At 38.1% G+C, this 25,058-nt stretch overlaps 3 protein-coding genes across 8 annotated transcripts in view; 2 read left to right on the top strand and 1 right to left on the bottom strand.

Annotated features, from left to right (window-relative positions):
- The window catches only part of LOC133529639 (disintegrin and metalloproteinase domain-containing protein 33-like), a 49,626-nt gene that overhangs the window by 17,429 nt on the left and 7,139 nt on the right, over positions 1-25,058 (bottom strand). The window lies entirely within an intron of this gene.
- On the top strand, positions 286-8,702 carry LOC133529517 (uncharacterized). 4 transcript variants are annotated; one of them, XM_061867244.1, is made up of 8 exons: positions 286-377; positions 1,312-1,447; positions 2,406-2,608; positions 3,462-3,551; positions 3,678-4,134; positions 4,563-4,696; positions 5,157-5,285; positions 6,104-8,702. In XM_061867244.1, the coding sequence occupies exons 2-8, from the start codon at positions 1,315-1,317 to the stop codon at positions 6,140-6,142; spliced, it is 1,185 nt and encodes a 394-aa protein (XP_061723228.1). In that variant the 5' UTR covers positions 286-377; positions 1,312-1,314; the 3' UTR covers positions 6,143-8,702. The 4 variants fall into 4 exon arrangements, with proteins under 4 accessions (XP_061723228.1, XP_061723226.1, XP_061723227.1 ...); XM_061867242.1 differs by having other exon boundaries at positions 3,462-4,134; XM_061867243.1 differs by having other exon boundaries at positions 321-451; positions 3,462-4,134.
- LOC133529652 (uncharacterized) lies at positions 11,296-23,693 on the top strand. 3 transcript variants are annotated; one of them, XM_061867420.1, is made up of 8 exons: positions 11,296-12,176; positions 12,706-12,841; positions 15,775-15,995; positions 16,169-16,261; positions 16,366-16,819; positions 17,220-17,353; positions 18,604-18,732; positions 20,090-23,693. In XM_061867420.1, the coding sequence occupies exons 2-8, from the start codon at positions 12,709-12,711 to the stop codon at positions 20,225-20,227; spliced, it is 1,302 nt and encodes a 433-aa protein (XP_061723404.1). In that variant the 5' UTR covers positions 11,296-12,176; positions 12,706-12,708; the 3' UTR covers positions 20,228-23,693. The 3 variants fall into 3 exon arrangements, with proteins under 3 accessions (XP_061723404.1, XP_061723406.1, XP_061723405.1); XM_061867422.1 differs by lacking the exon at positions 11,296-12,176 and adding an exon at positions 13,137-13,235 and having other exon boundaries at positions 12,704-12,841; XM_061867421.1 differs by lacking the exon at positions 11,296-12,176 and having other exon boundaries at positions 12,710-13,235.

The following is a 25,058-nucleotide window of genomic DNA, read 5'->3' as shown; positions in this document are numbered from 1 at the left end:
ACAAGCGACAGCGTCGCCGGTCTCTCGCTCGAACATACATAGTTGTGAAGAATTCCACGCACAACATGTTTTAGTGATGCCAAGCGTAAGTTTGGCTTGGTCTAGCCTTAGTTTCCTGTGTTTTGGTCGCCGAGAACCCAAGCCGCCTAGCTAGGCAAGGCTAGTCGACAGTGCGTAATAACTCTAAGTCACATTAAAAATGCGCACAAGAGGGAAGTTCCAGCCAAATTACCATTAGGTCGTGAACGCACCCTAATAATGACAGGTGTGGACTATGTTATGTCAATGTCAACTTGACAATACTGACATAACAAAGTTCCGAATGTTTTTCCCGAATCCCGTGTTTTCTTTGCCTTTTATGTCACATAAGTTTATATGTAAGTGATACAAAATACCAAAAATAATGAATTCATGATATGGGATTGATAAGGAACTTGAATTTATATTGAAAGTAATTCAGTTTAGTCATTCATTCAATTTCTGGTATAGATGCAAACGTAATGTTATGTTAACAAAAACAGTGCTATAATTTACGCAGTCAATATAAAAGACTGTAATAATTTGTTAGTTACAATAAGAAAGTCTTGTTATTATGTCTGAGATATAAGAGTTACGGAAACAACGAAGATTTTTGGTAAATTGACAGTATTGTCAGTATTTGTTAGTATTGTGAAGGTATGCTGAAGTCTTTACTTAGCCAGCCAGCTTACTTCCAGTAATGAACTTAAAATTCTATAGTATATATTATTTATGCGTTGGTTATAGCTATCTTATATTAAACCAAATATTAAATTTGATAACATTTACACTTTACTATTAAGTACTTTTCTTTTAAAATAATTGCACAACATTGAAACCAAATAAGTAACTAATCTCAATAATCCTAACACCCTGGAAGGTGTTGCCTCTGTGTGAGTTACTCGGGCAAGGGCAGCATCCAATCGGTGTACTCCTTACATCTCTTTAAAGTGTCAAAAGAGCCTTTATGTGTTGTCTTCGACTCTGCGCACGCCTCCCATAAGTTAATGTAATATAACAAAATTAAATGTTTAAACAACTACTTTTAATTCATTCTGAATAAGTCAACACATAAAGTTTATAGGCTTTATAACTTTTTATAGGCTTCAAAATAAATAAAAATCTACTATAGCACATAATTCAAAATCGAGGAATTGTTCTTATGAAATAAAAATTATATAGAAAAATATATTTGGTATCTGATAGTATTTTTACCCTTCAAAGGGTACATAATGCAGTAAAAAAGTATATATACATTTATTACTCTTCCAAAATATAATTTAAAAATTTTAGAGAATGGTGACTATATTGGACATATTGAATGAAGACTGCTGGCGACTTGTACTGAACTTGTTGGCCACTGAAGATGTTATCAGGTCAGAGCGAATCAGCCGTGGTTGGCAGGATGTAATCTTCCGGTACCTTCAGGGTAAGATGACTACAGTCACATACATAACTATAAATTGTATACACAGATGTCAACCACAATGACCACTTGCAGGTCCAACTGTAACAATGTCACTAGCGACATCTGCACTTTAGGGTTTACAACTTTAACCAACTCTGAGGATATGTGTTAGCATTGCAACATTAATTGCAATATTGTTTGTGATTGTAATGTGGTACGTCCACAATAAAAAAGGAATATAAATATTTCTACATAACAGTTTCTCGGTGGTTATATCCTAGGTCATTTTTAGGGTTTCATGCCTAAAGGGTCAAACGGGACCCTATTACTGAGACTCCGATGTCCGTTCGTCCGTCCATTTGTCACCAGGCTGTATCTCATGAACTGTGATAGTGAGCCAGTTGAAATTTCTACAGATTATATATTTGTTATACAACAAATACTAAAAACAGAATAAAATAAATATTTCTTTCCAATCTCGAGGTTCTCATCCAATCACCGAAGTTAAGCAATGTCGGGTGGGGTCAGTCCTTGGATGGGTGACCGTTTTTATAGATAATGGTACGGAACCCTTCCTGCGGTGAGAGTTCGACTCGTACTTGGTCGATTTTTAAACCTTAGGCCCTAGCTGGCAGTGACGCTGCTTTCGAAGCAGGAGGTCCGGGGTTCTAATCTCAGTAGGGTCACCCATTTGTGTTTACCGCAAATATTTAGTCCTGAGTTTTAAACTGTTGTATGTATCTCAGCATGTATTTATTTAATCAAGTATGATTATCATCCTAGTACCAATAGTATAAGCTTTACTTTAGTACAAGCAGTACAAGCTTTAGTTTTTGGCTAGATTGATCTGTGAAAGATTGTCCTCAAATATTTGTTTATTATTTATTTTACAACACAAAGGCATTTACACCCCATGCCACTTCATCAAATAATCACTTCCTTATCTCAAATTAAAAAGTCAACACCATATATTTTCCAGATGTTGGTATAAGCATAGAATATCCCTGGTATGGTCACAGGGCTTCACGTACCCAACGCATACTAAAAATGGAGGAAGATGATCCGGAGAAGTTTAAACAATTAACAAGGAAATGGGGCTCCTGCATCAAGAAAACGGATTGTGTAAATGAACACAGTTTGGAGGTTATACGAAAGAACTGTCCTGATTTAGAAGATGTTACGGTAACTATTAGAGTAATTCTATGTATAACGGATCATTAGTCATGTATGACACAACTATTTTGATCATATAATTATAGGGAACCAAAACTTCAATAGGGAAATTTCAATATACTGTGGTTTCTTCTGATAAGGTGAAGAGATATTTAGGTTAGTCTCGGGCGTCTCGGCTTTCCGAGTCTGAAGGTCTACCGCGAAAAACGAAATTCGTAAATTGCGGGGATCTTTCTCTTTTGCTCTCCCTAAAACATAATTAGAGTGACAGAGAAACATTCCCGCAATTGACGAACTTCGATTTTAGCGGTTATAGGCCTAGTCCGGACTCCGGACACATCCCTACAAACAAGTTTCTATGTATGATGGGTGTTAAACTGTTACCTGTGTGTAGACTTTCAGAAGCCTGATGACTTTTCTCACGTGTTGTAGGACTGCGTCCGGAATTCGGAGTTGAGAAAAAAAGATTTTGGTAGTTTGGGCTCCATGCACGATGGATAGATCAATTTTGGTTGGCATAGCTTTTATCATGGCTCCTCTACACGATGGCCTAGCATAGGCCAGTTCTAGGGACGCATTTATGCGTTAGAGGGAGCAAGTGGTATTGCTATCTCATTTCACCGCATAGCTGCGTCCCTTAGACTGGCCTACGCTGGGCCATCGTGTAGAGGAGCCCTCAGACATAGCAATCAGTGTATATCACTTTATTTATCTCCCTTGAGTAGGGAACTATGAAAGCACCCATGAGGCTGCCGTGTTCACCTAGAGTGTCCAAAGCGGGCAAAGCCTCAATAAAAATCAGACAAAAAAAATGTAACGTGGCTCGTCCTATGTGGAATTTGTAATAAATTCCATGTTGCAGTTTTATGGATTACAAGAAGATGCCTTATCAAGTGGATCAACAAAGACCTTCAAGAAGCTAAAGCGAGTACATTTCAGGGGCTGCGATTCTGTAAGGATACTTCATACACATTACGTTAAAACATCGAATTTCAAAGAATGCTTTGCTTTTTGTGGTCTCTACTGCTTTATACTAAAGGCTTATTATGGAAATACATGCTGTATGAATAAAAAACAGTTGACAGATAAGTGCGTCAGGCATTGGCTGATGAACTACAACATCGAGGAATTGGTTGTTTGGGGTGCTGAAGAAATTACTGGAAAGTGCTTGGTAACTCCACACTCTGCAAAACTAAAGGGTCTATGCTTTAAAGAGTGTGAAGCATTGGATTTCCGTCATCTACTCTCTGCTGCGAAACACCTAACGCATTTAAAGAAATTTGAACTGGTATATGTTCCTAGAGAAATCTTTCAGAATGTCCATTCTGTATTGGATAAGCTCCCCGAATTAGAGGATTTATGTTTGCGTTGGGAAAAGAAGATGGAATTGGGAGATGATTGGGCAGAGTCTATTGGACGGTTGAGATTACGACGTTTGGATGTGAGCTTCAACCCTAATGTGACGGATGAGTGGCTGGAAAAGGCGTGCTGTGGTTTTGGACGGCTCAATGACCTGTATTTAGAAGGTTGTTTAGGTAAGCTTTTTTACTTAGGGCTGTGGTGTGTTGATATCGCCGGAGGCCTAGGGGGGCAGACGCCCCATAGTGGCATACATTGTATGTACAATTTGAGCTCCCACTGCCTGTGCCTTCCTACGCCCATGGGTGTAGGGTTTGAATCAGTAGTAGTTTCTAAGATTCAAGTGCATTGTTAGGGTCTATAACATCTCCTAAGCCTTTGTATCACTGTGAACATTTCTGACCTATTGTGATTACCAACTACTACAGAGGACCTATCGCGAAAATCTAAAATTCGTTATCTGTGTACTTTCTGTCGCTCTTGCGTATTCGAGCGATAGAGAGGTATTTTCGATTTTTGCTGTAAATCCTCAGTTCTTTTGTCTTTTTACTTGACAGTCTCACGTTGTAATACCATCTGCATACAAATGATGTAATTAAATTAGGTGTGACCGGACGTGGGGCAAAAGCGGCATGTAGCGTGGCGGGCCCGGCGCTGCAACGTCTGCAGCTCGGCTCCAACGTCAAGATCAACGATACCTGCGTCGAGGAGATCGTCCGGACCTGCCCCAACCTCGTGGTAAGTCCTATAAGAGAGATGCTACAGTCACCTGCAACAATATGTTACACAACGAAGGCCACAAAAATATCTGACACGATCTTATTTGTAGCCCAAGTGTATGTACCTAAGAAAGTTGAGGCTTCTTAAATCGACAGGCTGAAAATCGTGACATCGAAGATATTAAGTGTTATTTTTTTCATAAATCTGTGATTGCAGATTATTATAATCTAAAAATGTTGGGTATTAATGTATGACCGACAAGGTATGTAATGGCTGCCGTTACTGACCCTCAAGGGCGTAGCCAGCCAGTGAACTAAGGAGGTGGGGGGGGGGGGGGGGGGGATATGTTGATATAGCCGGAGGCTTAGGGCGGGAGGGAGCAGATACCGCAAGTTGAAGTGGGGGGGGGGGGACACAGCTGCCTGTACCTGCCTACACATGGTAAAAAATAATTCTGTAGTAAAATGTTTTTTTTCAGTGGATCAATTTATCCTACTGTTATGGTATAACGGGTGACATCGTGGCGCGGTTAGGAAAAGCGCGAGGTGTTCGAAACAGAAAGATGCGGCTCATAGTCCAGGGCACCGTGGTCGAGGGATTTGGCAAGGTATATTATCATACAGAAGTAAATTGATTATTAAATTAATTAAAATTAATACATCATTTTTTAACCCTGTTTTTGGTGTTAGAAGTTTGACCGCTATGTCTGTCTGTAGCACTGGTACCATAGCTCTTAATCAGGTGTACCGACTTGCAACAGCAAAGCAGGTTATCTAGAGGTGGTTCTTAGATATCTTTCATCAAAATCAGTTTATCGGTTTGATTGCGCCGGTTTTTATCTGGGTGTGTATGACGGTTAACTGTTACGCACAAAATAAAATAGTATAAGATAATATAATGTATAATAGAAAATAGTATAATAGTAACTTGGAGGATTTAACAACTGGAGACGCCTTTAAGAGCTTACCACTCTATCGAAAAGCTCGGCCAATGGTCATATTCATATTATATTGTATGGACTGACGATTATCTGACATGGCTATTGGTATGCTACGTAGAAATAGCCATACATTTGACGTGCCCCTCCCCCGCAAAAATCAGCAGACTGTTTTGTACAGAAAATTACAGTCAAGGTGTCTCCAGTTTTTAAATCCTCCAAGAATAGTAAGGTTAGCCTGTGTAATTGTGTATGTTTCATGTACAAGTTATTTATTTAGTCACCTGCAATAATTTACGGGGTTGAATATATAGGTCATACTGAGTAACTTTTACTATGGGACCAACCCCGTTACCGGGAATAAAAATTGGCTGTTTCATACATCTTGGCTGTCTGGCCTTGACATTTTTTATGGGAGAGTAAATGTTTATTAGTATCTTCTTATACTATGTACCTTACCTAATTGTCTTCTTTTTGTTTCATGACAGGATAAGTACCCGTGGCTCATCTTGGACTTCGAAGACTGAGGCTACATCGAGATATAAAGAAATTGTGAATAGCGCAAGACAACGTAGACGACGACGAAATACGATTAGGTCCTCATTTCATATGGCTTAAAGTTACAAATATAAGTTTTATTTTATTTTATTATAAGTAATAACCGGCGACACTGACATGGTATAGATATTTAGATATTATAGGGGTGAGAGTCAGAATGGCGGGTGTACCTAAATAAAATTAAATGAAAACCATACCATATTTTTGTACCTAATTCGTACTATTTAGTACCTTACGGTACACAAAGTTATCATCAAAAAACAGTACACCCGCCATCCTGACAGTCAAAATGGCGGGTGTACTTTATTATGCTATATTCCCGTGGTGACTTCACGCCAAAGCTAGTGCTGCCCTCTACAGTTTACGTACGGTTTATTGTGCATTGTAGGTTCTGCCATCTTGTGGGCTACATTGGAATCTTAAACTTGACTTTTACACTTCGCGCCAATAAACGGGACACCTGTGGTGACCCCTACAGTTCATGCACCTTCTCTATAGTCTGGGAAACCAGTTTTTTTCAGTAGAAGGCAACAAATTTCGATCACTCACACGTGATTTGAATTTCGCGCCTTTTTCAGCTGACAAATTTGTTTGCCAGACTATAGTTTTAGGGTCGGCAACGCGCATGTCATACCTCTGGTGTTGCAGGCGTCCATAGGCTACGGTGATTGCTTACCGTTAGGCAGGCCGTATGCTTGTTTGCCACCGACGTGGTATACAAAAAAAATAGTACGCACACAAAATTATTATGACGCTATTAAATTTATAAACCTCTGTCAAATCTATTATAATTGTTTGTCCCTGTCTATCATTTTGACATTTCTGTTTGTTATAAAGAGAGATAAATTAACTGAGGTTTGCAAGAGGTTGCTTAGTTTAATGAATGAGGGATACTGTCTAAAGCAGCAATTACATTAGATCATATAGATATAGGACGTCATGCTCACCAGCAACCCCACATTGCATTTTGGCATTTTTTATTATATGGGCTCTCGTTTAGTAAGTAGAGCCTGATAAGATAAGCCTCCGGGGGGAAAGCGTCAACTTTGCTCCCGCTGCGCTAAACGAAGTTGCCGCTTTCCGCCTCCGTCGAGCAGAAAAATTGTATGTGCACCACGGGAGGAAACGTTGGACATTCCATCCCGCGTGTTTGCCACCCTCGCCTTCGGCTCGGCTAACCACGGTGACCCATACCCTGAGCCATGTCAATAACTTCTAAAATATACATATTTTTGGTATCTTTGAAATATGGATTTATCGGTTTGCTTGCAATGCGCATGTATCTAGAATTTCAGTATATTTACTTTATTGCACTGATAGTAAACCAAAATTGAATATTCTAGGCTCTATTTTCATTAAAAAAACGCGTTTAGAATTTTTATCGTAATATACCTTATATAAATGGTTGTTAACTTAGTGGATACGTACGTTATTACGTCAAATTATGTTTAAATCAGGATTTATTCATGACTCAGATGTGAGTCACTGGCCCTGCGGAACTGTTTGAGCATAACCCATACGCTGAGTCGCTGGCCCTGAATGGGTTAAGAGGAAAGGGGACGGCCGTTTCTCCATATAAACGTAGTCCCCATATTCCACTCTGGATATTGTAATTATAGAAAATATTTTTATATAATTTGATGTATATTAACCATAGCTATGCCCTACGTTGACTTTTAGATGTTTTGATTATTGTAAAAGTTAGAAGCAAAAAACAGATTTCATGCAATTTTTAAATGCTTTTAACTCTTATAATAAGTAAAATTCGAAAAACTTTCGATTTTTTCCTCCTCCACAGTCGCTACCGCGAAAACCGAAATTTGCAAATTGCGGGGATCTTTCTCTTTTACTCCCACAAAGACGCAATTTGAGTGAAGAGCCAATTACATCTACACTTCGATTTAGGGCCCGAAATCAGTCCCGATTTTGGGCCTGAGAATCGTTTTCGTTTCACGGAATATCAGCACATCATTAACAATATTTGAAATGTAATTTTCAAATTGCGGGGATCTTTCTCTTTTAATCCCACAAAGACGCAATTTGAGTGAAGAGCCAATTACATCTACACTTCGATTTCGGGCCCGATTACATTTCAAATATTGTAAACGATTTGACGACCGGTTTGGCCTAGTGGGTAGTGACCCTGCCTACGAAGCTGATGGTCCCGGGTTCAAATCCTGGTCAGGGCATTTATTCGTGTGATGAGAATGGATGTTTGTTCCTGAGTCATGGGTGTTTTCTATGTATTTAAGTATTTATAAATATTTATATATTATATATATCGTTGTCTAAGTACCCTCAACACAAGCCTTACTGAGCTTACTGTGAGACTTAGTCAATTTGTGTAATAATGTCCTATAATATTTATTTATTTATGTGCTGATATTTGGTGAAACGGAAAAATACTCTTGCTCGGGCCTGATAAACTGTGGATGTAATTGGCACTGTGGATCTACATCCAGTGTGTGCAACTAGAACTACACCATACAATAGGTACTCTAATGAGTAATAAAAAATAAATACTCCCAATGGTTTGTTTTATTTATATAAACGGGCACCTTGGACAGAGCAAACTATAGGGCTTATTATATCATATCCACACAGAACTTGCGTTCTGATGCGATGTCGAGCACAATGACTCTTGCAAGGGTCGTTTTCCGTTTCACGAAATGTAGAAAAATAGTTCAAAAATTGCAAAAAGTTGCAAAAATAACATAAATTGAACATTTTTGGCAATTAGGGACAAAGTATTTTTACGTGTAAGTTTTTTTAAAGAGGTTCTGGTGATTTATGAAACGTAAAACGACTCTTGCTTAGGACTATATCCGCGAAAATCAAAGTTCGTCAATAGGGGACATTTTTCTCTGTCACTCTAATTAAGTCTTAATGAGTAAAAGAGAAAGATCCCCGTAATTTGCTAAGGGCTCCTCTACACAATGGCCCAGCGTAGGCCATTCTAAGGGACGCAGCTATGCGGTGGAATGAAATAGCAATATCACTTACTCCCGTACTTTTATAAATGCGTCCCATGGACTGGCCTCCGCTGGGCCATCATGTAGAGGAGCCGTAATATCGGTTTTCGCGGTAGGCCCCCAGGCCCAACATCGGACCCGTGAGCATGTGGATTGGCCCGTGAGTATTTGGCCCTTTAAACATTGTTCGACATTGTAGGTAGGATCCTGGCGGCCTACCGCGAAAACCGAAATTGGCAAATTGCGGGAATCTTTCTCTTTTACTCTCACTAAGACTCTCAGTAATTAGAGTGACAGAGAAAATTGATCTCGCGGTTATAGTCCAGATTCATTTGAAAAAACCCATTGTTTAGACTGCCGTTTGGTCTCGTGTGTAAAATAATGAATCCAGGTTTCGTCAACTGTGACGACAACACGACCCCAAACACTCCTTCGATATGGACAGCCGTAACCGCTTATTTTCATCCGTGAGCAATCGCGGCACCCATCGGGCGGATACTTTTTTCATATGTAATTTGTCGTGTATTATATTAATTACTGTTCCGTACGACACCCCCACAGCCTCTGCTAATTCGCGCACCTTGGTACGTCGATCGGTGAGCATCATGTTTTTAGGGTTCCGTACGCAAAGGGTAAAACGGGACCCTATTACTAAGACTCCGCTGTCCGTCCGTCCGTCTGACACCAGGCTGTATCTCATGAACCGTGATAGCTAGACAGTTGAAATTTTCACAAATGATGTATTTCTGTTGCCGCTATAACAACAAATACTAAAAAGTACGGAACCCTTGGTGGGCGAGTCCGACTCGCACTTGTCCGGTTTTTTAACCGACTTCAAGATTTCAAAAGGAGGAGGTGATCAATTCGGTGTGTATGTTTTTTTTTAAATGTTTGTTACTTCATAACTCCGTCATTTCTGAACCGATTTTGAAAATTTTTTTTTTGTTTGAATCTACATACAGATTGGTCCCGTTTTTGTCAAAACTCAGTTCTGATGATGGGATCCATAAGGAATAGCGGGAACTCTTCAAATGTGAAGAGCATACATCTAGTTATTTTTGCATTTTCATCAACAAATCAAGCATTTACATTTAAAAAGTGACATTTGATGAAGTAGAACTGCTGATGATGATCAGAATGGAACTCTTCAACGACGCATAATTCACGTTTGGCGATTTGTCCTCTTCGCTGTGTTTGTGAAGCAAATTAGATTTTTAAGACAAATTTTTGTCAAGTTTGAGTTCTGACGATGGGGTCCATGAGGCATCGAGGGAACTCTTCAAATGTTAAAGGCATATATATAGTGATCTTAGTATTTTCAAATCAAGCATTTACATTTGTAGAAGTGACATTTGATGAAGCGGAACTGCTGATGATGAACAGAATGGAACTCTTCAACGCCGCATAGTTCACGTTTGGCAATTTGTTCTCTTCGCATGTTTGTGAAGCAGTTAGGTTTCAATTTCAAGGTACATTTTTGTCAAGCTTGAGTTTTGATGATGGATTCCATAAGGAATTGAGAGTACTTCTCAACTCTTTTAAGCAAACTTATAGCCATTTTTTATATTATTTCAAACATGGTGTGATTTTTTTTTTTTTTTGTCGAATACCCTATTGCGGGTATATTGCCAGTCTTTTTAATTTAATTTTTTTTTAATTTTGTCGAATACCCTATTGCGGGTATATTGCCAGTCTTTTTAATTTAATTGTATGAAATCCAAAATCAACAATAATCTATCTTTCACCGGTCTCCCTCATTGAAGTCGGTTTAAAAAAAAAAATATTTTACCTTTTCTACGACTTCTTCGGTAACCACGTCTGCCAGGCGCCCTGGGCGGTCCTCTCGATTTTATTTGATCGCATGTTATTCCATCCAAAACAGAAGCGGATTACGGAACGATATTGCTCTTTCTCCATTTTGTACGAAAAACAAAACAAGTCTTACAAAATTTGCCGCCAAACAAAAAAACTAAACCACAGATAATGGTCTCTTTTCCTTTTTTTATTAATAAAGGGAAATACTACACGATGGTAATGCTTTTCGTAAGCAACGCCATCTGCCATCAAACGCGGGTACTATTCGATCCACCCTCGTAAGAAATGCAAGCGTGTGTAGAACCGTAGAGACTTACGTAGTTCGGACTGGTTCGGACTACGTTAGTAATTTAGTCGAGTGGCGAGTATTTGTGACTTTGCATGCCCAATATTTCCCAAAGGGTCTATGCTGCATATATAGCATAAGGACCCTTTAGTTGCAAAGTCACAAATATTCGCTACTCCACTAAATTACTAACTTAGTCCGAACAAGCTCTTGTTCACGTGTATTGTGGTTAGTCTGTGTGTGTGAACACGCGACATAATTGAACGCACCATTTGTTACTTCAAAAACTTAATATTGATCAGCCATATGAACGCACCTCTACAGACGGCCGCACCTAGTCGACCTTCGTGCGGTCCGGCGCACGATCGATCGTGCGTAAGGTGGTCCGCCGTACGGCCGTTAAGGACGCAGTTATAAGTGAGATGGAGAAAGAGATGTTTTGACCGCACCAAGGTCGCGTCCGTTGCGGTCGTCTGTAGACTAGACTGTTATGTTATGTCAGATTGATAGTAATTTGTCAGAGTATTGAACGTATCTCAAAGACTCCAATAAGAATAGTATATTTTTTATGTTAAGTATTGTGCGTTCGTCTTGTATTTAAAAGACAATAAATAAATACTAATACATATTAAATTTGACGGTAAATAGTGACATTAAATTGAGAAACAACTTCTAATACGTAATGTGAATATTTATTCTCAAGGGGACTGGGAGACTTGTTCCGAATTCTGGTGCAATTATGAAACAGGTTTTATAAGGAAATAAGATTTATAAGGAAAACAATTTTATAATTTAAGATCGGTTTATAACAGTCGTCTTTATGACTGTAAGAATTTATAATAATATTATAAGAAAGTCCGTATAAGTACCTGTAAAGGCCCTGAAAACAAAGAGTAGGTAGTAATATAAAATTTACAACATATTTCAAAGGTGAGCTAAAAACATCACTGGCTTTGCCAACAGTTTACGCTATTAATTCATTTGATCAATTATTAAATATACGCTAAACATTTTCACCTCACCAGCTGGTGAAGGTTCTCTTGGTACTCCAAGAACTGATGAGAAAGTTGCATTTTATCCGCATGTGTGGCAAAGTAATCAAATGCGAATTTTCAGTTGTTTCCTTATGTTGGCTGGTAGAATTGATGTTTAAATGACGATTTTGAATGGTTGAATTGAAATATCAAATGATATTTTACAGTTTGTATTTTCCTTGCATTGGTGAGGTGAAAATTTTTGCCTTTCACTTGGAGGCAAAGTTCCCTTGTGCCTTGAAACCTACACTACGTTTGTGGTTTAATTTTGACATCATTCACTTTCTCGGTTATCAATATTAGCATGAGGGGTTAAATAACGACTTTGCCCCATTGTAAAATAAATTATTAATTAAGTATTAAATAATGGATTTTCAAACAGAAATAATTATAAGACAGTTAGAGAAATATTTAACGATTTACAGAGGATGGCAACTATACTGGATGTGTTTAATGATGACTGCTGGCGTCTTGTGCTGGATTGGCTGCACACTGATGACATAATAAGGAGTGAGCGAGTCAGCCGAGACTGGCAGGCTGCCATATATCGGTACCTCGAGTGTAAGTTACAAGCGGCAGTATGGTTGTAGCCATACTAGTTAGAGTCAAACTCAAGTTGAAAAAAGTCAAGTTGGCAGTGATTTTGATAGTCCAGACTGTGCACGGGTTATATTATGTCAAACTTCTATGAAATTATGACATTTACTTGACACTTGCACCTCTGGGCTATCAAATTCACTGCCAACTTATCTTGGTCTGATTTTATTTCATTTTAAATGTTTTGATTAAACTGCCTGTGATGGATAGAGACGGAATGAAAAATGTATTTTGTGTTTTGTTTTTTGTTTCCTTTTAGGATCAAGAGAGTATGTGATTTTGAGTAGAAAAGAAACAAAAAAATAAGGAAATAAGTGGTGTTTACATCTTTGAATAAAACCAATTTGAGTATATCTTTGTAAGTGACTGAGTGATTTTATATTTTTTATTTCTATTCCTTTTGTTGATACTTAAAAAAAGTTTAAAAACAATTAGAGTTAGAATGGTTATACTTGTGAAAAGATATGTATCCTCCTAAGACCCTGAGTACAAATTTTTGTACATATTCCAAAATCTATTTTGAACTTTTATTATGTAACTAAGAGTTCCAAATTCAAAAAACAAATTATTGGTTCTGGGTCTCAGGAGGGTATAGTTGGAATTTTCTTATACTTGATTCTTATAATTTTTTTTTACTTGCGCTCACACTCCTAATGTGTTAAACAAATAGTATTGTTTCCTTTATGCAGTGGTTACTACTGCTACTGCCAATAACCCCGTCATCCCCATCATAAGTAAATAGGCGGGTCCACACAGAGCGAGCATATGCGCGAGGCAATTTCCTCACGCACAAACCTGCCAGTGTAGACGTGCCTCGGCCGGTTTGTTCGTGAGTAAATTGCCTCGCGCGTGTGCTCGCTCTGTGTGGACCCGCCTAATGGGAACAAGCTTGTTTAAAAACCAATTATATCATCCTATTTATGTGTTTCAAACTTATGAAACAACCCATTCGGAGATAACATGTTATCTCCAAAAAAAATTTTCCTGCTTATATACAAATTTGAATCATACTATCACTATTCCTGATCATATTAAAAACTAAAATGTCATATAAACGTTTCCGGAATTAGCCTAGTTTCAGAGATAATGACAATTAAAAAAAAAATTATTGTTACTTACTACTTTGTGCTAAACGCCTTTTAGATGGCGATTGCTATTATGGAATATAGTCAAATGTCCTCATAGATATATGTAAAAAATGACAAATATCATTTTGAAAAAACTAGGTTCCACGAAAAAAAAGTAAATATTCATTTTAAGGTTTACTACTAACATTTGATTGTTATGTACAATAATACATAAAACAAAATTAACAAAAATAATGTGAATGATAAAATTCATACTTCACATTTTTCCTTCTTTGCCTCAGGCCTCAGAAATGTGTAGTTTCGGGCTGCTCGTAATACACCGTGTAGTTAAGTGTTTAGTATTTAAACGACATTGTTGCTTTGGCACGTATTGAAGACGGCTCTGCATAAAAGAAACAAAGCCTTTTGTTTAACAGACTGGCCCAAGCTGAAAAAAACATCTCAGAAAATTTCTACTTAGATCGATTTTTATTCTTAAGAGCACTTAGTTGTCATCAATATCTGAGTATTTTTAAAGACTTGAGTATCAAAACAAAGTAAAACTTAAATCACATGTGGAGCTGCTGTGTACTTACATGTATACATATATGAAGGAAATTTCTGTTCATATATTATGTGGTTTATAAGTATACAAAGTAATATCCTCCGTCATTCAAGTATTGGCAAGTGATTACGCGGGTCCACACAGAGCGAGCAGACGCGCGAGGCAATCTCTTCGCGCACAAACCGGCCAGTGTAGACGTGCCTCTGCCGAGGCGGCGCACTCGGGGTAGCACAAGGAAATTGCCTCGCGCGTATGCTCGCTCTGTGTGGACCCGGCTATTGAAAGATCTATTGACACGAATGGATTCAGATGGGAAAGGGTTTGGCATCAGGTCCTATCCTAAAGTATTTTTTACATTACATATGGTGCTACTTTCCCGCACATGTGCGACAATGAGCACTTTCCGTGCATATGTCAAAACTTTTAAGAGCCATATGTAATGTAAAACGTGCGAATAGGTAATTCGCAACTCGTCACGATTTGTTGCGAATTTCCTATTTTTACAAGCTTTTATTTAACTTGCCCTAAGAAGCTGAAAATTTGCATACATATTAAGTCTGGTGACAATGCAATATCAAGCTTATCTGAGGATGGAGACAGGAGGTAGCCATGGGAACTCTGTGATAAAACAACGCAACCTAATTGTGTTTGGGGTTTTTAGAATTGTCTCGATGAGTATTAGTTGCCTGTGGAAAAAAAGTACAGCGATAAAAGCTTGTACCAAAAATGAAATTATTACCAAAAACTTATCTGCACTTGTATCTATAACTATTACTTCATCACATGCTCAATGTTTTACTTTCATTCCAATTAAAATCTCACCAACAAATTGTATATACGGATGTCAATCGTCCATCAACGATGATCAACTCTGGTCAATGTGGGACTAAATTAAATGTAAATATTTTTTCCTTAAAAATTCAATTGGTAACGAGTTGGACCGGCAATCCAAAGATGTGGGTTGAGTTTGAGTCCCACGTTGGCCAGAGTTGATCATCGTGGAGTTTTTAATTGTGCTTAGGCGGGTCCACACCGAGCGAGCGTACGCGCGAGGCAATTTCCTCACGCACAAACCGGCCAGTTGACATCTGTATATACAATTTGTTGATTGTAATGTGGTACAGTCAGCTGCAGACAAAACGTTACCACCCCTGCATAAAAGTTTGTATGCATGCGTGGTACTTTTTCTCTGCAGCTGACCGTATGTTCCACAATAAAAGAGGAAAAAATATTTACATTTAAAATGTCATCAAAATATTTTGTAGGTGTTGGTATGAGCATAGAATATGGTACTCGCCCCAACCTCTGGTACGGGCACAACCAGGTGTTTCCTTATAACTACCGCATACTGAGGATCGAGGAAGAAAATCCAGAAATACTCAATAATTTAATACAGAAATGGGGTCCATGTGTCAAGAAAGCGGATTGTGTAAACAGTACTATGGAGGTTATAAGGAAGAGGTGTCCCAATATAAAAGATATTACAGTATGTATGAGTATTCTAATAAATTAGTTATTTAAAAACTTTAGTCATCTTGACCATAAAATTTGAGAGTCAAGTTATGGGGAAATACCAAAACAAATACATAAAAAAAACCTATTTCTATTACCTGAAAATGATACATACTCGTAAAGTCATGTGTTCCTATTATTTTACAGTGTTATGAAGTAAAGAATGAAGTCTTATTAAGTGCATCATCGGAAATCTCTTTAAAAAATCTGAAATGCGTTCATTTTAAAGGATGCGATAAAGTAAGACATTACATTAATCACAACAACATGCTTGGCTTTTTGTGGTGTACTGCTTTATACTTAAGGCTTATTTTGGAAATACGTGCTGTATATGTAACAAACAGTTGACAGATAAGTGCGTCAGGGTGTGGCTGGGGAACTTCAACATTGAGGAGCTATGTGTTTGGGAAGCTGATGTTACTGGAAGCTTCTTGGTATCTCCACGCTCCAGAAATCTAAAGAGTCTATCTATTAAAGACTGCAAACGCTTGCACTTGCGTTGTCTTTTCGCCGCTACCAAACACCTAAAACAATTAAAGAAATTGGAACTGATATATACTAATAAACTAATCATCCGTAATGTCCATAAATTGTTAGACGAGTTGCCGGATTTAGAGGATTTGAGTTTGCGTTGGGAAAAGAGGCTGCAATTGGGATACGATTGGGCCGAAGCAGTGGGAAGGATGAAGCTACGGCGGCTGGATTTGAGTTTCAACCCTAATGTGAATGAGGGCACGCTGGCGAGGGCCTGCCGTGGCTTCGGTCAAATGAATGAACTGCTTTTTGAACGCTGTGCTGGTGAGTAGGACCACGATGTTGAGTATGTTAGGCGGCATTTCCCTTTTAAGTCTATCAGCTGGTTCTACATTAAATTTTTACGATTTGTGATTAAACTGGTGGGTGAAATGTATGTTAGTTCCATTTGTCTATGTAATGGCTAGATCTTAGCATTGATAATTTCATAATGTGGCAATCATTTCATGAAATGATCGGTTGCCCGCTTCATGAAAAAATCAAACACCTAATATCACGAAGTCATTTCATGAAATGCCATTTTAGAAATGGCATTTCATGAAATGATCAAATTTTGTGATTTGACCAAGACGTTACGTTGAAAATATTTTTACTTCTGCGTCATGTTACAGTTTGTTTTGTTAACTCCGATCTGTATAGTGTACTTATAGTAAAATTGTGTCAGGTTTGACCGGACCGGGGGTAGTAATGGCGTGCAAGGCGGCGGGTCCGGCGCTGCAAGGCGTGCAGCTGTCCTCCAACACCCAGCTGTATGATTCCTGCATCAAGGATATTGCCGAGGCTTGCCCCAACCTCAAGGTGAGTGCTGTCCGTTTTCAAGTCCAGCGCTGCTGAGGATCGCGGCTTCGATGGAAGCATTGTAAGAATAGGCTACTCTAATTAATCCGATCATTACTTATATTTTCCTTTTTTTATGGTTTCTTAAATAACAAATGCAGTTTTCTCACACTTTACTAAATATTACGAGGAAACTGACTTAGATAGCAAATCAATTTAAGGCGTGGGTCCCTCAACATATGTCATTTTGTAACTGATTTTATTTTCAGATATCTGCTTAGGTACCTGCGCCAAAGAACTCTACTTTCAAAATATCATATTTTATAAGTGCGAATCGGTTCAAATTTTGCGTCCATGTTCGCTAGTACCATAGACAAAACTGCAAGTTCATATTCAACATAAGAAAAATTTAAAATAATTATTATTTGGTGCAGGTACCTTAGGTATTACTCGTGAATTCGCTCAAACTATATAATTAAATGTAATCAATGTTTCAGTTGCGCGTAATAAATATAGTATTTTATGCAACCGAGGCACCATTAAGAGGTCAAAAAAGGCGAGTGGCTTGAGTAACAATTGGAGGCGAAGCCGAAAATTGTTAATAAAGACGCCACGAGTAGTTTTTGACTCTGTTAAACAACGTTGCATACAATACTTTTTCTACGACTACTAAGCACTTAATACTTTGAAATAAAATTATAAATTTAACAAATAGATGTCGCGATTTTGAAGGAAGCAAATTTTTAGTGACTTCTTGGGCCATCACAGATATTTCTTCAGGCGTAGACACTAAGTTTTCGTCTTCATCCATTTTAATGTTTTGAACTGAACACAAAAGTAAAGTTTTTATTCGACAACCACAATAAGCACATTCAAGAAGTAGCACAGAATGAAGGGTACGGGCGTGAAAATGAATTAATCAAATTAAAAAAACATGTCTATGGTTCACTTATTTGTCAGAGATGAGACTTAAAATAAGGTTGGCAACAATGTATTTCCACAGACATTATATGTGTATTTCATACAATATTCTTTAAGTGGTAATTACACGAAGTATCGAAAAGTGTCAAAAAGATACTGCGTGTATGCACAAATATTTTTGGGGAATAGACAGATAGAGATAGATAGAAATAGAGATCTTGATTTGCATTAAAGATTCGTCTTGGCAACTATAAGGTAGGGTTTTAAAAATGTGTGCACGACCATTTATTTAACAAATACAAGTACGGGAGTAGAAAAAATACCTAAATGTAACGTTTGTTTGGTTTCAGTGGCTCGACCTGTCCTTCTGCCACGGGATAACGACTTACGTATTGGAATACGTGGCAAACGCGCGTGTTGACCGGAACAACAAGTTGCGGGTTATAGTTGAGTGCACCTACGTGGAGGAACTTGAAGAGGTATTACACATTTCTGAATCCCTAAACTTCTACACGGTTTACTCAAAAATTCCAAATATATTCCGACTAATCTGGGTTTGATGAATCATCTAAAAGTGCAATCTTATCCAAACCAAAGATTTCTAGGCCCGTTCATGTAATTCCGACCGAACGTTCTCGTTTCGTGTGTCTTGTCTCGGTGGAATGCTACAACGCGATTGGTTGCTGAGCCCGTATGTGGTCGATGAATCGTACTACGCCTGGAAAAGTCCTAAAAGTGGTAGTATTCGGCAGTGGTTTCGTTTTTGCGAACAGTGTATTTTTTTTATTCATTGTAATTTGATCGCAATTGTATTTTGTAAATGTATTTTTTTTTCAACTGCGAGAAACCCTGCCAATGTATTATAATACATTTGCGATAAAATTACGCATTTGAAATGAGTGCGCAAGTGTCAGTTTCACTCGGGACTCGTGCAAATTGACACATCTTGCGCACTTGCATCAAAATGTACTGTTATTATAGGTGTACCGTTTAACTGAGGTGGTCGGTAAGAATTTTTATTGTTACTTCGGAGTGGCTGAAGGCTTGGCTGCTGCTGTTGATTTGTATTATGCTAAGTAAAAATATAGTATATATGCTAATATTGCTAATTTTAGTCCCGGCTACCTTCTAGTATAGTGGTGGCTTTCTTCATGGAGGCCAGAAAGTTTAAGAAATTTAAGAGAAGGCCAGAATTATCGTGGGCCAAAGCCATATACTAATTATTTCATAGGACCGGCTGCGGGCCGGATAAAATGCTTTGCCGGCTTCGGCCCGCGGGCCGTATTTTGCCCACCAATGTCCTAGTAGCAAATCACCACATAACTTTTTGAACCGCCTGAGATAGTGGTAGATCTATAAATACTTATTCTGTTCCATTATTCTATCTAAATCATCTAATTATATCATCTTACAAGCTTTTATTTATCCCGTCACAAAAATATACAGATCCAACAAGCTAACAGACCCAATTCCCATTGTTCGAATGAGCTTTATTATGTCTCAAGCTATAGCTTAATTATCAAGCTGATCTGATGATGGAGACCGGAGTTGGCCATATGAACGTGATATAACAACACGTTTGGGTTTGCTAGAATTGTCTAGCCGAGTATTTAATTGCAAAACTTACTTTTATTTAATTATGTAGTCGCAAATGTATTAAATAAGATTGATACACATGCGCAAGTGTCAGTTTCACTCATAAATCGTACAGAATAGACCACACTAAGTTTTCATGCCAGTTGCCAAGTGTGACGTTCGTTATGTGTGGTTGAAGTCTATTAAATACTATATTTTATTCTGTGATGTTATCCCGTCTATCATTTTTATCCATTACAGGGTGCTTTCCCGTGGTTGATCGTCGAATATGGGGCCTACATTACATCCCCATATTCCTTTCCATGTGACATCAAAAAAAAGCCACCGCCTGTAGACGTTACGGCTTCTCAACAAGGCTTACAAAATACCAGTATATAAGCACCCTTTTGGTCGGATTAAGTGACAAATGTTGAAGTTGTGCGCCAAATTGGAAACAACCTGTAACTTGTCCGACTTAACCCCTTACCGCATGTAATAAAAATATTTGTTGAAATATGAACTTTAATAGTTGTCATTAGAGTTGAATATCATATCCGCCATATATGGTTTCGTATGCGGTTAGGGGTTAAAAGGAGAAAGCTTGGTTCTTGGATGAAGTTATTAGCAAACAGGCAAAGTAGTCGGAATAACCGAAATTAATTTTTCTCTCTTGTGTGTCTGCTATTTATAAACGTTTGCCAAATGTAACAAGCTGTTGATATATGTTTGTTGTTAGCATTTTGACGTTTATATGTTAGATAAAGACAAGAGATGTGACGCCAATGGGAAAGAAAAAAGAGATATTTTGTTAAAAACGGAAGGGAGAAACAACAGAAAATGATACGTAAGCTAATTATGATGGCGGTGATAGTCCGCGCGACGGGATAACCCTAGAGTAGCCGCGCTTTTCTGCGAGGGAAGCGGTATGCCGCCTATATTAAACAAAATTTTATGTTTAAAATAATTGATAAAATCATTTCTACACTAAGACAATTAAGAAGACCAAGAGTGCTCACTCCATACAACAGTTTTGTTACATCTATGGTCCAGTGACAGTACTGAGAGTTCCGCTACTTGACGCTACATGTAGACTACGAAAATAATAGTATTTTTGGTAACATAACCTATGGAGTGAACACTCTTGGTCTTCTTAATTCTCTTTGACGTAGGATATAAATAATAAAAAACTATTAGAAAGAGTAGGTAACATTTGTTATGATGTTACATTTAGGGTCGGTTGCACCAAACCGCCTGCCACCGATAAGAGTTTACAAAATGAGGGCTACGTTTTTGTGCTCACCAGGTGGCGAAAAAAAAAACTCAAAATTCTGCTTTGCTTATTTAAAAAATAATTAATACATTCCAATATACACAAAAGTATTTTAACGTCAAAATATGCCGTTTTTAAACTTGTTTAATTTTTCATATATTTTAGCAAAGAGAATTTGAAAGGTGTGTTGTCAAAGAAAAGTCTGTAGCGACGTAAATTTACTGCCATCTTTCGACACATAATTAAAACTTTTAAAACGCCATTTGACTTTGATCCTTATTCTTTTACTGATATGTGTTCAATTTGTTAAATATCAAAAAGTGGCACCATCTTACCGGGCCTACCGCCGCCGGGCGGGTTATGGCGCCATCGCTCGAAACGATGCTGCTATACCTATGGCCTTTGATCATTAGATGGTGCCATTTTTCGATATTTAACAAATTTAACACAACTGTCTGTCAAGCTCAAGACCCACGCGTGGAGGTATCGAGTTGAAATTAAATTAAATCCATATAGTCAGGTCTATAAATCAAACTTCTAAGTTAACGTAATAAAAAGATACGGCCTTTTATTCGCAAAAAACGGAGATTTCGACAATTAAGGGAATCAACATTTATAGGTACAGTCACGTCTGAAAACATCGATACGATCGAATTGCCAAAAATATATACACGACCTTATGGCCCATATATTAGGGAACACTTCTCTACATATTTTTGGCACTTTGTATGTATCGATATTTCACTACAAACACAGGACAAAATCATTCATAATCATAGCAAAAATGTTTTATTTTGTACGGATTTACAAAACCCTCGGTGAGCGAGTCGGACTCGCACTTGTCCGTTTTCTTTTGCCTCGGGCGGCAACGAGCACTCTCAGGAACGAGGATGCCTATAGATAAATAATCTGTTGGTGTATTAGTCTACATAAACTTGATGTCTTGATGTTATTGAATTGCTGTTTAGCAGTAAACTTGATGTTATTGCATTGCTGTTTAGCAGTAAAATAGACGCCTATTTTGTGAGCGTCGGCGTCTATTCAGCGCTATGGAAAATGGCGTCGCTGCGCAGTTGCGCCAGCGTGCGTCGTTGATTAAACGCCGACGCTCGGGAGACGCTAGTGTGGGTGGCGCATTATGCATTAGCAAAAGCCCACAGCCGCAACCGCGGCTTGATGCTCGCAGGGCCGCTGCGCCCACGCGACTTGATGTTAGTGGAGTTACGAATTTAAATATTGATGTTATCTAAATGTTGATGAAATACTTAATGTTATTATTATCATATTGAGCGAGTTTTAGTCAAAAATTGGATGTAATTTACTGGAAAGGATCTGTCAATGTAATTTGAACTTTTTATCAAAAATAAGGACATTTTTTTATACTACGTCGGTGGCAAACAAGCATACGGACCGTCTGATGACAAGCAGTCTCCGTAGCCTATGTACGCCTGCAACTCCAGAGGAGTAAAATGCGCGTTGCCGACCCCAACACTCCACACCCTCGTTGAGCTCTGACGACCTTACTGGCAAGAACACAACACTGAGAAGGCTCCAGTGTTATTTGGCTGCGGTTTTCTGTAAGGTGGAGGTACTTCCCCAGTTACATAATTTATTTTAATGGCAAATTTAACCCTTTTCTGTAAACTACGTCCAATTAGAGGTAGACCAAGATAAGTCTGTAACGATTTTGATAGCTCACGCAGTGCAAGTGTTATTAATACGTCATAATTTCATAGAAGTTTGAAAATAACGCACTGCGTGTGCTATCAGAATCGTTGCAGACTTGTCTTGGTCTGAGTTTAGTCAAATAGTAACTGTTAACAATACCAAACTGGGTAATATAGTCTATCAAGCCGATTTCCGTCAGTAGAAAAAAGCGACAAATATATAAAATTTAGGCGCGAGAGGTTATCGTCACATAGAAAATTTGATTTTCACGCCTTTTACAACTGAAAAAGTTGTTTGACAGACTATACTTACTATTATTTACCTGTTAGGTAACATAGGTACTACATAAATGTTAAAATAAAGGAAGGATCAATGTTTAAATGTATTGATGTATTTTGTGATTCATTTTCATTGTAACAGGTACTCGGAATCACCCTACAAGCTAAGAATAAAAAATATTTTAAGGAAGTCTTCAAAATACGATTTATCTAACCCTTTTACGGTCAGACGAGTGTCAGATATTACGGAAAATTGAATCGTCATTTTGAAATGAAGTTTAAAATCATTGTTATATTCGGGTGGTCATTTTTGCCATATAAAATTTGCCATATCAGTTTGCCCGTTAAAGGGTTAACCTTTAATGTCAATTTTCTTGCTTCTTAGTTGGCAGTCTTCAATTATCACAAAATAGGCAAGCCGGTGGTAACGGGTTCTAATAGGGGACCTGTATAAACAGTATACCTAACCTACCAAATACGTGTATTATTTACGAACATTAAAAATACTAGAGTAGATAAGTGTATCCTGCGGTAAACTTGATGTCTAGTAATTTTTGATGTATTCAATGTTATTTATAATAACTACATAATGACTAATGAATGTTCACAATAGACAGTTCAACAATAAAGACAACATGCATTCAACCCATTACATGTTTTTATTTATTTTCACCTGTCCCGTTGTCTGTATGTATGTAAGGTTTATGGTACATTTTTTCTCATAAGAATATACACTATTAGGCGGGTCCACAGTCCACACAGAGCGAGCGAGCGAGCACGTACGTGTGAGGCAATTTCCTCACACGTACGTGTGTGTGCGTGCGTTTTCCTCGCCCGAGCACGCCGCCTCGGTCGAGGCACGTCTACACTAGCCGGTTTGGGCGTGAGGAAATTGCCTCGCCCGTACGCTCGCACTGTGTGGAGTGGACCCGGCTATTCACTTAAAATGAGAATTTAAATTTAATGCTATACAATACGTTTGTGTGTCTGTTATTGCATCCCGAGTAAATTAAAAGTTTAAGTAAATTTAAGTAAATTAAACAATTAAAAGAGTCGAATAGTTACTTATTTGAATAGGAGTAAGGTTGGTATTCGTAGCGCACCCGCGGCCGTGCGATGCAAAAACTGTACAATATTAACTAATGAGTACTTGTACCTAATCAAATCTTACAATACAAGCTAAATTCATACATATATATCTATGCATATATATCTAAGGACGAGCCTTACGGACACTAAGAATGGCTCTAGTTCAGTGGTGTCACTCTCGAATTCGAGCCAATCGTGCAGTCTAACGGAACTAGTTGCGACCAATCGCGCGCGTGGTGTGAACTCGTCAACCAATCGCGTTGCGGCACTTGCGTCGTTAGACTGCGTGATTGGCTCGAATTTGTATGCGTGACACCGCTGTACTGGCCCCATTCTTATATATTGTCCGTAAAGTCCATCCTTAGATATACATGTCAATGGCTATAAATTAGTTACTTTTTCCATTATTTGATTGAGCTGAAACATCACATAGGTATAGAACGATTCACGAAAGCTGCTACGAATGGAATGAAAATTGTGAATATAAAATATATATGTGTGTATCACATTTTTTTAAATTTAGAATAGAATACAGACATATTATGATCAATAAAACAACAGAAATGTCAGGGGTCTCCGCACTACTCGCACTAGGCTACGCCTGTATCGCGGGGAACCAGTTACAATTAAAATTATTGAACCAAGTTACACAAAGTAAGTATAGGGATAACAAACTTGAAATGAAGTACATATACCTAGTAAGATAAAATCACGGATAGCAGAGAGAATTTGAAAAAGATGTGTAATTGTCAAAGAAAACTTTGTAGCGACGTAAATTTACTGCCATCTTTCGACACATAATTAAAACTTTTGGAACGCCATTTGACTTTGATCCTTATTCTTTCACTGATACGTGTTATCAAAAAGTGTCGCCATCTTACCGGGCACTACCTAAGCCTTTGAGCCTTTGACCTATTAGATGGTG

Source organism: Cydia pomonella, chromosome 21 (genome assembly GCF_033807575.1).
Source record: "Cydia pomonella isolate Wapato2018A chromosome 21, ilCydPomo1, whole genome shotgun sequence".
NCBI lineage: Eukaryota > Metazoa > Arthropoda > Insecta > Lepidoptera > Tortricidae > Cydia > Cydia pomonella.
Note: the sequence above shows the minus strand (reverse complement) of the source record. Positions and strands in the feature narration are given on the sequence as shown.

What these genes read in the sequence shown, in the direction of transcription:
- LOC133529517 (XM_061867242.1), top strand. Translation starts at nt 1,315, where the DNA reads ATGGTGACTATATTGGACATATTGAATGAAGACTGCTGGCGACTTGTA. An exon ending in GGACCTGCCCCAACCTCGTG is followed by an intron (nt 4,697 to 5,156) that starts GTAAGTCCTATA and finishes GTTTTTTTTCAG; the next exon opens with TGGATCAATTTATCCTACTG. An exon ending in TGGTCGAGGGATTTGGCAAG is followed by an intron (nt 5,286 to 6,103) that starts GTATATTATCAT and finishes GTTTCATGACAG; the next exon opens with GATAAGTACCCGTGGCTCAT.
- LOC133529652 (XM_061867420.1), top strand. Translation starts at nt 12,709, where the DNA reads ATGGCAACTATACTGGATGTGTTTAATGATGACTGCTGGCGTCTTGTG. An exon ending in CATATATCGGTACCTCGAGT is followed by an intron (nt 12,842 to 15,774) that starts GTAAGTTACAAG and finishes AATATTTTGTAG; the next exon opens with GTGTTGGTATGAGCATAGAA. An exon ending in GCTTTTTGAACGCTGTGCTG is followed by an intron (nt 16,820 to 17,219) that starts GTGAGTAGGACC and finishes AAATTGTGTCAG; the next exon opens with GTTTGACCGGACCGGGGGTA.